At 44.6% G+C, this 12,798-nt stretch overlaps 1 protein-coding gene across 1 annotated transcript in view; it reads left to right on the forward strand.

The window, feature by feature from the left end:
- The window catches only part of PKP1 (plakophilin 1), a 234,051-nt gene that overhangs the window by 101,426 nt on the left and 119,827 nt on the right, over positions 1 to 12,798 (forward strand). The window contains 1 exon segment of the mRNA XM_040424148.1: positions 4,916 to 5,123. Coding sequence (XP_040280082.1) covers positions 4,916 to 5,123 — 208 coding nt within the window.

Here is a 12,798-nt window from a genome sequence, read left to right on the forward strand (position 1 = left end):
TATGTCTCACATCAATACACTGCTCTGTATATATATATATATATATATATATATATATATATATATATATATATACACTGCTCAAAAAAATAAAGGGAACACTTAAACAACACAATGTAACTCCAAGTCACCCCCAATAAAGGAGTGGTTCTGCAGGTGGTGACCACAGATCACTTCTCAGTTCCTATGCTTCCTGGCTTATATTTTGGTCACTTTTAAATGCTGGCGGTGCTTTCACTCTAGTGGTAGCATGAGACGGAGTCTACAACCCACACAAGTGGCTCAGGTAGTGAAGCTTATCCAGGATGGCACATCAATGCGAGCTGTGGCAAGAAGGTTTGCTGTGTCTGTGAACGTAGTGTCCAGAGCATGGAGGCGCTACCAGGAGACAGGCCAGTACATCAGGAGACGTGGAGGAGGCCGTAGGAGGGCAACAACCCAGCAGCAGGACCGCTACCTCCGCCTTTGTGCAAGGAGGAACTGGAGGAGCACTGCCAGAGCCCTGCAAAATGACCTCCAGCAGGCCACAAATGTCCATGTGTCTGCTCAAACGGTCAGAAACAGACTCCATGAGGGTGATATGAGGGCCCGACGTCCACAGGTGGGGGTTGTGCTTACAGCCCAACACCGTGCAGGACTTTTGGCATTTTCCAGAGAACACCAATATTGGCAAATTCGCCACTGGCGCCCTGTGCTCTTCACAGATGAAAGCAGGTTCACACTGAGCATATGTGACAGATGTGATAGAGTCTTGAGACGCCGTGGAGAACGTTCCGCTGCCTGCAACATCCTCCAGCATGACCGGTTTGGCATTGGGTCAGTAATGGTGTGGGGTGGCATTTCTTTGGAGGGCCGCACAGCCCTCCATGTGCTTGACAGAGGTAGCCTGACTGCCATTAGGTACCGAGATGAGATCCTCAGACCCCTTGTGAGACCATATGCTGGTGCGGTTGGCCCTGGGTTCCTCCTAATGCAAGACAATGCTAGACCTCATGTGGCTGGAGTGTGTCAGCAGTTCCTGCAAGATGAAGGCATTGATGCTATGGACTGGCCCGCCCGTTCCCCAGACCTGAATCCAATTGAGCACATCTGGGACATCATGTCTCGCTCTATCCACCAACGTCACGTTGCACCAAAGACTGTCCAGGAGTTGGCAGATGCTTTAGTCTAGGTCTGGGAAGAGATCCCTCAGGAGACCGTCCGCCACGTCATCAGGAGCATGCACAGGTGTTGTAGGGAGGTCATACAGGCACGTGGAGGCCACACACACTACTGAGCCTCATTTTGACTTGTTTTAAGGACATTACATCAAAGTTGGATCAGCCTGTAGTGTGTTTTTCCACTTTAATTTTGAGGGTGACTCCAAATCCAGACCTCCATGGGTTGAAAAATTTGATTTCCATTTTTTTATTTTTGTGTGATTTTTTTTGTCAGCACATTCAACTATGTAAAGAACAAAGTATTTCAGAAGAATATTTAATTAATTCAGATCTAGGATGTGTTATTTTTGTGTCCCCTTAATTTTTTTGAGCAGTGTGTGTGTGTGTATGTATATGTATATATATATATATATATATATATATACACACACACACACACACACTGCATATAATACACAGTATTATAGATGCAATATGTACAGATATATAGTATATACAGCAGTGTACTGCTATGTAATATACGAGGTATAATAGATGCAGTGTGTACAGGTATATAGTATATACAGCAGTGTACTGATATGTGAGGTATGAGGTATAATATATGCAGTGTGTACAAGTATATAGTATATACAGCAGCATACTGATATGTGAGGTATGAGGTCTAATAGATGCAGTGTGTACAGTGTGGTAAGGTGAACAGAAAAGTGTATGGTAATGGTGAAGTGGACCCCAGAGGCAGAAAAGGCCTTTCAAAGCCTAAAGTCCGCTCTCTGTGAACAGCCGGTGCTCATTTCCCCGGATTTCAGAAAAGAGTTTCTGGTCCAGACTGATGCATCTGAGACAGGCTTGGGAGCGGTCCTGTCACAGGTGATAAATGGGGAGGAACACCCAGTGATGTACCTAAGTAGGAAGTTGACCCCGGCAGAGAAAAATTATGCCATAGTGGAACGAGAGTGTCGAGCCATTAAATGGGCTCTGGAGTCACTTAAATATTACTTGCTGGGTAGGAAATTTCCACGCTCCTTTAACTTAGATGAAACAAAACAGGAAGAAAAACGCAAGAGTGACCAGGTGGTTTCTCTCCCTGCAAAATTTTAATTTCAAGGTTGAACATAGGCCGGGGAAATTACAGGGGAACGCAGATGCTTTGTCCAGGATACACTGCTTGTTGGCTAAAAATATCCAGACCTCCGGTCTGGAGATGAGGGGGGGGGAGATATGTGGTTGTCACGGCTGTATGTGAGCAACAATAGTAATACACAGTACAGAGCAACTGACTGGACCCAGAACTAGGGAGGATAAAGGGTGACCCCTGTCCGACCCTCAACGCTTTCCCTATTCTGCTAAAGCACATGCCCGGATCCAAATGGCGGAACGAGGCATGCCCACGTGCCTAAGACTAATGACCACTGTAACCCCTACAATAGTGGAAGGGGCACGGCCACCAGTGCCCTACTCAGTATATGGAGGGAACCGTGGCCACCTCAGATCCAGTCAGAAAACAAACAGGAATACAACAATGTCTGCAGACTTAGCTGAAGGTGTTGCAGCCGCAGAGAAGACGGATCCAAGGACAGGCTGGCAATATCCGGAGTGCTAGATGCAGCAGAACACAGGTCCAGTGAACTGATAGCTACAAGTGAAGAAACTAAAGCAAGAGCTACAACTGAAGTGAGAACTATAATCCACATCCTATCATAGGAGGAGGGGTGATATAAAGAGAGGGAAATCAAACACATGAAGAACAGCTGTGGTGAAAGAAACCAAAAGTAAACAGAGTAGTGAGAACTCCTCCCAGCTCTAGTAGTGACATCATCACAGGGGTGGAGAAACAGAGCTGTGAGAACGTCCCAAAGCTCTGGTGGTGACAGTGGTAAGGTGAACAGAAAAGTGTATGGTAAAGTCCTGGAAGGGGTGTATATCCCACCCAGCTTCCTCAACTGGGTGAGGTAAATAAAATCCAGAAGGTTAAAATGGTCTCAGCAATGTGTAGGTTGCTGAGACAGTTTTGTTAAATTTATGGGCTGGATTTTATTGGACTGGGAGAAGGTAGGATTGGTAGAGGGACCTCCCCAGTCCACCACATTCCAGGACAGGATTTCCCCTAGCCTGAGGGATCCCAGCTGAAGACAGCTGGGATCATCAAGGGGAAATAAAGCACAGTCCAGGCTGTCAGTCTGGGGGAGTAATGCCTGGGAAGCTGGCTGCCCTGCAGGCTAGAAAAGCTGAGTTCTCTGTGTGTACTGTGTTCAATAGGTGAGTTTGGAACTTCACTGTATTAGCCAGGGCCCAGACGGGCAGGTGTTTATTTTATTTTAGTTTGGTTTATGTTTTGTGGTGCTGGACCTTCACCTTACCCAGTGAATTATAACTGGAGTTGCTTGTATAGCTGGAGTGTGATAAATAAAGCAGCATTTGGACTTTAACCCTGTGGTCTGCAAGAGAATCTGTCATCGCCGCCCAACCTGAGAGTGTAACCCCTTACAACAGGTATATAGTATATACAGTAGTGTACTGATATGTGAGGTATGAAGTATAATATATGCAGTGTGTACAGGTATATAGTATATACAGCAGTGTAAAAGATAACGTGTGTACAGATATATTGTATATACATACATCAGTGTACTGATATGTGAGGTACGAGCTGTCAATACACTGCTGTATTTACTATATACCTGTACTGCATCTATTATACCTCATACCTCACATAACAGTACACTGCTGTATATACTATACATCTGTACACACTGCATCTATTATAGCTCTTTTGTGTGCCAGGGCTGTTTTGTAATTCCAATTTGGCCCTGATGGCATAAATTATAAAACGCAGCAGCAAGAATAATTCATTGAACAAAGGGAGAGGCCTGGAATGGGTCTGCAGGCCTGGAGGGGCTATAAAAGGGGAATAGGGGCCCAATTTAGATTCTTGCTATGGGCCCAGTGATTTCTATCTATGCCCCTGGCTTTAGTTATTATCTGGGGCCATTTTTTTTTTTTTTTTGCGTATAGTGGCCAACCCCTTTAACACAGGCAGACAACAGAAACAGCACACTTTTGCAGAAATTTAGCAGGCTATGAAACCTCTTGCTCCAGCACCCTCCAAAGGGGAAGATGCCTTAAGTACCCCAGCGTGCACACTCTGGTCCTTTTAAAAGCCAGAGGGAGTGCATGCATGCATGCACCCTACCAGCAAAGGAGGAGAGGCCTTGACAGGTATGAGAGCACAGTGTGTGTAGTGGGACAGAGCAGGCTCGGTGGCCGGGCCTGCTGGGAAGCAGACATCAGAAAGTGGGTCCAGCTATTTTGGTGTAGACTTCTGCTAGGATGGCCCAGCTCTACATACTTTTTTAGAAAAGTGGTGAGAGGGGCTTCAAACTCCCAAATTTTGTACAACCATATTGTGTTCCAAATTTTACAACTTTTTGCCACCCGTGTTCATACAGGGGATAATAAATGTCTCCATTAATATTTAGTTTTGTCATAATTATATGTCTTACCCTAAATGCTTACCTTATTTCCCCTGAGCTCTCTAACCTAATATTATTTACGTAGGTGCAGAGTACTGTTATTTACATAGTGTTTTGGTCAGTGATTTCCATCAGTGATTGTAAGCCAAAACCAGGTGCACGTCAAAATGATTACATGAGCACTGACCATACCAAAATCAATGATTTTTAATCAATCATTTTAAATAATTATACATTATATTAAAAGGAATTTGAATACTTTTTTTTTTTTTTTTTTGTTCTCAGGTTAATCAGTACCATGGCATCCAGAAGCTAATAAGCCTTTTCAGGAGTTCCAATCAAAATGTGCAGCTGGCAGCAGCCGGGGCGCTTAGGAATCTTGTTTTCAAAAACAACCAAAATAAACTTGAGACAAGCCGTCAAGGAGGTGTCCGCGAGGCAGTCAGCCTATTGAGGAAGACTCCCAATCAGGAGATTCAAAAACAAATAACAGGTCAGAAGTTTGATGTAAAATGTTTGGATGATAGTTTGAGCAGCTTGAGTAGATTTAGGTTCTAAGCTAAATTGCATGAAGCCTTGTGAGTTCATCAGTATTTTTGAGCCACAACCAGAAGTGGAATATAAGCATTTTAAAATATAAAGGAAAGATTTGTACCTGTTCCGTGTTTTGGACTCACTTCTAGCTTTTGCTTACGAATACTGATCAAAAATACTGACCAAATATGCAAGTGTGAATGAGCCTTGGTTTCGCACACAATGCGGATTACGGGGGTCATTTACTATTCTGAAATACACCTAAATTAGGCATATTTTAGGCGCAGATGGCGGCGCTACGGTTAGTTGTGCTGCTATCTGTGACTTCACCGTGCTCACACCAGATCTAAAATTGTGCGTCTTGTGTAGGCAGAGAAGGGGACAGGCCGGCAGGCCCATCTCATTTACCATTTGCTACAGCTGTTTCAGGTGTAGAAAATGGTATAAATGTAAGACAGTTCGGAAACTGTCCTACATTTAGAACTGGTGTTGGATGTGCCGTAGTTATGGAGAAGCCGGCGCCTCTTCATAACTCTGGCAGATCCACCGCCAGCCATAGGCCTTTATTTAGACTAATGTCTAAAACGGCAGTCTTAATAAATGTGCCCCTACACACATAATCGGAAAGCAGCATAATAAAGTAGCAGTAAAGTGAAGAGATTTGGCAAATCTCATGTACATGTTGCTTTTTGCTTCTGCGTGGAAACTGACCTGCCATGCAGATTTACAAATCCGCAGCTTGTCAATTGTTTGGGGTGATCCTGCACCTTATGTATGTTTGTTTTCCCCAGAGACTTCAATGTGGTTGTTAGCATAAACTGAAAACAAAACCCCCAGTTTGTGATCCAGAGGATGGTGGGAGTCAAACAGCAGGTAGTAGTCCATATGAGTAGACTCAATGTATACTCCAGTTTCCAGCAATCCTCCCTGTCTGACTGCTTACAAAGCAGTCCAAGAAAGCCATTGTGCTGTTTGGCACATCTTTCCATGTAAAACCTGTTATGGTCCACTGGGTTGATGTGTTCAGTTAACGTGTTATCATCTTGCATTTGGTTTTTAACCCAGGTGTCTTCCACCTATCTGGACCAGTAACTGGGTGCAGTTCCCACAAAGGTGTTTAGAGTTCTATTTTCCACTTCCTCCATGTATATAACATGTCATGACAGAAACCAGGAATAGACAGGACAGAGCCAGAAGCAGTTACCTGAACTGCAAGCAGAGGGAGCTAAGCGGCCCCAGGCAGAGCTGCACACGGATGGCGATTTCCCCCTCCGGGGAAGCCAGGAACCTACTTCCGCAGGCGGACAAAGAGACATGAACAGAAGCAGAGTAAACTGCCACAAACAAGAACAGAAACAGGCATAACAGAAACAAACGCAGATTAGCTCTGCTAGGCTATGGACAGAACATGGCATACAAACAGAACGAAAACAACAATGCAGAGCAAGGTGGAACCATACCAAAGTATGGCAGACAGAAACCCAAGGATCAGCAGCAAGGGGCAAAACAGAGCATAACAAGGAACTGACTATAGAACAAGCAAGACTGACCCAGAAACACACGGATCACAGGGAGAAATACCCGCACAACGAGTGCACCTGTGAGGAACACACACACAGAGCAACTCAGGGGGATTAACCCCTACAGGTCAGGGAACCATAACACAGCGCAATGCTGCGGTACCGGGCATTGCCCATGGAAACCAGGAACACTGAACAGAACAGGGCGTTGCCCTTGGCAACCAGGATACACTAATACAGACAGTGAAAGGGGTACACATGTACACGGACAGGTTCACACCAGATAACGCAGCCAGCACGCAGCCCCTAGCAACCAGCCTGCACAGGATTACGGCCTTCAGCCAGTACGCCAGGGCGCATGCAGCCAGCCTGCACGGCATCACATGGCACGGTGAACCACACCATGACAATGTACAGGTTAGCCACAATGGGTGAAACTGGTGATCCCATAGCAGTCATATTTCTGTCTGTATAACTTTATACTTAACCACCTCCGGACCGCTGTACGCACAGACGCGTCCTGGAGGTGGTTGATTCATTCCTCCTGGACGCATATACGCGTCCTCTCGCGAGACGCGAGATTTCCTGTGAACGCGCGCACACAGGCGCGCGCGCTCACAGGAACGGAAGGTAAGAGAGTTGATCTCCAGCCTGCCAGCGGCGATCGTTCGCTGGCAGGCTGGAGATGTGTTTTTTTTAACCCCTAACAGGTATATTAGACGCTGTTTTGATAACAGCGTCTAATATACCTGCTACCTGGTCCTCTGGTGGTCCCATTTGTTTGGATCGACCACCAGAGGACACAGGTAGCTCAGTAAAGTCCCACCAAGCACCACTACACTACACTACACCCCCCCCCCCCGTCACTTATTAACCCCTTATTAGCCCCTGATCACCCCTGATCACCCCATATAGACTCCCTGATCACCCCCCTGTCATTGATTACCCCCCTGTCATTGATCAACCCCCTGTAAAGCTCCATTCAGATGTCCGCATGATTTTTACGGATCCACTGATAGATGGATCGGATCCGCAAAACGCATCCGGACGTCTGAATGAAGCCTTACAGGGGCATGATCAATGACTGTGGTTATCACCCCATATAGACTCCCTGATCACCCCCCTGTCATTGATCACCCCCCTGTCATTGATTACCCCCCTGTAAAGCTCCATTCAGACGTCCGCATGATTTTTACGGATCCACTGATAGATGGATCGGATCCGCAAAACGCATCCGGACGTCTGAATGAAGCCTTACAGGGGCATGATCAATGACTGTGGTGATCACCCCATATAGACTCCCTGATCACCCCCCTGTAAAGCTCCATTCAGATGTCCGCATGATTTTTACGGATCCACTGATAGATGGATCGGATCCGCAAAACGCATCCGGACGTCTGAATGAAGCCTTACAGGGGCATGATCAATGACTGTGGTTATCACCCCATATAGACTCCCTGATCACCCCCCTGTCATTGATCACCCCCCTGTCATTGATTACCCCCCTGTAAAGCTCCATTCAGACGTCCGCATGATTTTTACGGATCCACTGATAGATGGATCGGATCCGCAAAACGCATCCGGACGTCTGAATGAAGCCTTACAGGGGCATGATCAATGACTGTGGTGATCACCCCATATAGACTCCCTGATCACCCCCCTGTCATTGATTACCCCCCTCTCATTGATCACCCCCCTGTAAAGCTCCATTCAGACGTCCGCATGATTTTTACGGATCCACTGATAGATGGATCGGATCCGCAAAACGCATCCGGACGTCTGAATGAAGCCTTACAGGGGCATGATCAATGACTGTGGTGATCACCCCATATAGACTCCCTGATCACCCCCCTGTCATTGATTACCCCCCTGTCATTGATCACCCCCCTGTAAAGCTCCATTCAGACGTCCGCATGATTTTTACGGATCCACTGATAGATGGATCGGATCCGCAAAACGCATCCGGACGTCTGAATGAAGCCTTACACGGGCGTGATCAATGACTGTGGTTATCACCCCATATAGACTCCCTGATCACCCCCCTGTCATTGATCACCCCCCTGTCATTGATCACCCCCCTGTCATTGATCAACCCCCCTGTCATTGATCAACCCCCCTGTCATTGATCACCCCCCTGTCATTGATCACCCCCTGTAAGGCTCCATTCAGACATTTTTTTGGCCCAAGTTAGCGGAATTATTATTTTTTTTTCTTACAAAGTCTCATATTCCACTAACTTGTGACAAAAAATTAAATCTCACATGAACTCACCATACCCCTCACGGAATCCAAATGCGTAAAATTTTTTAGACATTTATATTCCAGACTTCTTCTCACGCTTTAGGGCCCCTAGAATGCCAGGGCAGTATAAATACCCCACATGTGACCCCATTTCGGAAAGAAGACACCCCCAGGTATTCAGTGAGGGGCATATTGAGTCCATGAAAGATTGAAATTTTTGTCCCAAGTTAGCGGAACGGGAGACTTTGTGAGAAAAAAATAAAAAATATCAATTTCCGCTAACTTGTGCCAAAAAAAAAAAATTTCTATGAACTCGCCATGCCCCTCATTGAATACCTTGGGGTGTCTTCTTTCCAAAATGGGGTCACATGTGGGGTATTTATACTGCCCTGGCATTCTAGGGGCCCCAAAGCGTGAGAAGAAGTCTGGTATCCAAATGTCTAAAAATGCCCTCCTAAAAGGAATTTGGGCCCCTTTGCGCATCTAGGCTGCAAAAAAGTGTCACACATCTGGTATCGCCGTACTCAGGAGAAGTTGGGGAATGTGTTTTGGGGTGTCATTTTACATATACCCATGCTGGGTGAGATAAATATCTTGGTCAAATGCCAACTTTGTATAAAAAAATGGGAAAAGTTGTCTTTTGCCAAGATATTTCTCTCACCCAGCATGGGTATATGTAAAAAGACACCCCAAAACACATTCCCCAACTTCTCCCGAGTACGGAGATACCAGATGTGTGACACTTTTTTGCAGCCTAGGTGGGCAAAGGGGCCCATATTCCAAAGAGCACCTTTCTGATTTCACTGGTCATTTACCTACTTACCACACATTAGGGCCCCTGGAAAATGCCAGGGCAGTATAACTACCCCACAAGTGACCCCATTTTGGAAAGAAGACACCCCAAGGTATTCCGTGAGGGGCATGGCGAGTTCCTAGAATTTTTTATTTTTTGTCACAAGTTAGTGGAAAATGATGATTTTTTTTTTTTTTTTTTTCATACAAAGTCTCATATTCCACTAACTTGTGACAAAAAATAAAAACTTCCATGAACTCACTATGCCCATCAGCGAATACCTTGGGGTCTATTCTTTCCAAAATGGGGTCACTTGTGGGGTAGGTATAATGCCCTGGTATTTTAGGGGCCCAAATGTGTGGTAAGGAGTTTGAAATCAAATTCTGTAAAAAATGACGAGTGAAATCCGAAAGGTGCTCTTTGGAATATGGGCCCCTTTGCCCACCTAGGCTGCAAAAAAGTGTCACACATCTGGTATCTCCGTACTCAGGAGAAGGTGGGGAATGTGTTTTGGGGTGTCATTTTACATATACCCATGCTGGGTGAGATAAATATCTTGGTCAAATGCCAACTTTGTATAAAAAAATGGGAAAAGTTGTCTTTTGCCAAGATATTTCTCTCACCCAGCATGGGTATATGTAAAAAGACACCCCAAAACACATTCCCCAACTTCTCCCGAGTACGGAGATACCAGATGTGTGACACTTTTTTGCAGCCTAGGTGGGCAAAGGGGCCCATATTCCAAAGAGCACCTTTCGGATTTCACTGGTCATTTACCTACTTACCACACATTAGGGCCCCTGGAAAATGCCAGGGCAGTATAACTACCCCACAAGTGACCCCATTTTGGAAAGAAGACACCCCAAGGTATTCCGTGAGGGGCATGGCGAGTTCCTAGAATTTTTTATTTTTTGTCACAAGTTAGTGGAAAATGATGATTTTTTTTTTTTTTTTTTTTTTTTTCATACAAAGTCTCATATTCCACTAACTTGTGACAAAAAATAAAAACTTCCATGAACTCACTATGCCCATCAGCGAATACCTTGGGGTCTCTTCTTTCCAAAATGGGGTCACTTGTGGGGTAGTTATACTGCCCTGGCATTCTAGGGGCCCAAATGTGTGGTAAGGAGTTTGAAATCAAATTCTGTAAAAAATGACGAGTGAAATCCGAAAGGTGCTCTTTGGAATATGGGCCCCTTTGCCCACCTAGGCTGCAAAAAAGTGTCACACATCTGGTATCTCCGTATTCAGGAGAAGTTGGGGAATGTGTTTTGGGGTGTCTTTTTACATATACCCATGCTGGGTGAGAGAAATATCTTGGCAAAAGACAACTTTTCCCATTTTTTTATACAAAGTTGGCATTTGACCAAGATATTTATCTCACCCAGCATGGGTATATGTAAAATGACACCCCAAAACACATTCCCCAACTTCTACTGAATACGGAGATACCAGATGTGTGACACTTTTTTGCAGCCTAGGTGGGCAAAGGGGCCCACATTCCAAAGAGCACCTTTCGGATTTCACTGGTCAGTTTTTACAGAATTTGATTTCAAACTCCTTACCACACATTTGGGCCCCTAGAATGCCAGGGCAGTATAACTACCCCACAAGTGACCCCATTTTGGAAAGAAGAGACCCCAAGGTATTTCGTGATGGGCATAGTGAGTTCATGGAAGTTTTTATTTTTTGTCACAAGTTAGTGGAATATGAGACTTTGTAAGAAAAAAAAAATAAAAATAAAAAATCATCATTTTCCGCTAACTTGTGACAAAAAATAAAAAGTTCTATGAACTCACTATGCCCATCAGCGAATACCTTAGGGTGTCTACTTTCAGAAATAGGGTCATTTGTGGGGTGTTTGTACTGTCTGGGCATTGTAGAACCTCAGGAAACATGACAGGTGCTCAGAAAGTCAGAGCTGCTTCAAAAAGCGGAAATTCACATTTTTGTACCATAGTTTGTAAACGCTATAACTTTTACCCAAACCATTTTTTTTTTACCCAAACATTTTTTTTTTATCAAAGACATGTAGAACAATAAATTTAGAGCAAAATTTATATATGGATGTCATTTTTTTTGCAAAATTTTACAACTGAAAGTGAAAAATGTCATTTTTTTGCAAAAAAAATCGTTAAATTTCGATTAATAACAAAAAAAGTAAAAATGTCAGCAGCAATGAAATACCACCAAATGAAAGCTCTATTAGTGAGAAGAAAAGGAGGTAAAATTCATTTGGGTGGTAAGTTGCATGACCGAGCAATAAATGGTGAAAGTAGTGTAGGTCAGAAGTGTAAAAAGTGGCCTGGTCTTTCAGGGTGTTTAAGCACTGGGGGCTGAGGTGGTTAAATAGGCGGTCAGGCAAAGGTCCAGCAAAGAAGACAATTGATCTGGATTAAGATTTGTTCTGCTGCTGAGGCTGCTGTCTTGTATTAAATTTGTACTCACTGTTTGAACTGCCTCTGTTGTGGGTATGCATGTGAAAAGGGGTGTAACATCATAGGACACCATTGTTTCCTCTGTACCCAGAATCAAGCCTTGAACTTTAGATGTGAAGTCCTGAGAGTTCTGGATGTGGTGCTCTGTATTTCTAACAAGAGAGACCAGGATGATGGCTAAGTATTTAGCCATGTTGTTGGTCACTGAGTTGTTGCCGTATGTTTTCCCGCACATATACAGCACCAGAACCAAGCACAGTACATATATACAGCACCAAATAAAAACAGCCCAGTACAGATAATATTTGTATAGACAGGTTAATCTCTGCCATATATGTTTGTTCATCATAAAACTACAGCTGCCAGCATGTCCTGAACAATTGTACAGGTATTCTGGGAGTTGGTGTTTCACAACAGAGATATTGTTACAGCAGTGGGTGTGGAAACCCTGTGTCAAAACCTAAGGGCGTTATCCTGGCAGTCTCTCAATATTCACCCTTTAACCCTAACCCATGTACAGGGATATAGACTGATACAGAGGAGCCACCATGTCACTGTCTCTTGGAGTAGCCCCGGTATGGTTAACAGCTGACCCACAGGGACAGAAACACCAGTGGGAAGGACCAAATGATTAGGCAAAAA

This window comes from Bufo bufo, chromosome 3, assembly GCF_905171765.1.
Source record: "Bufo bufo chromosome 3, aBufBuf1.1, whole genome shotgun sequence".
NCBI classification, from domain to species: Eukaryota; Metazoa; Chordata; class Amphibia; order Anura; family Bufonidae; genus Bufo; species Bufo bufo.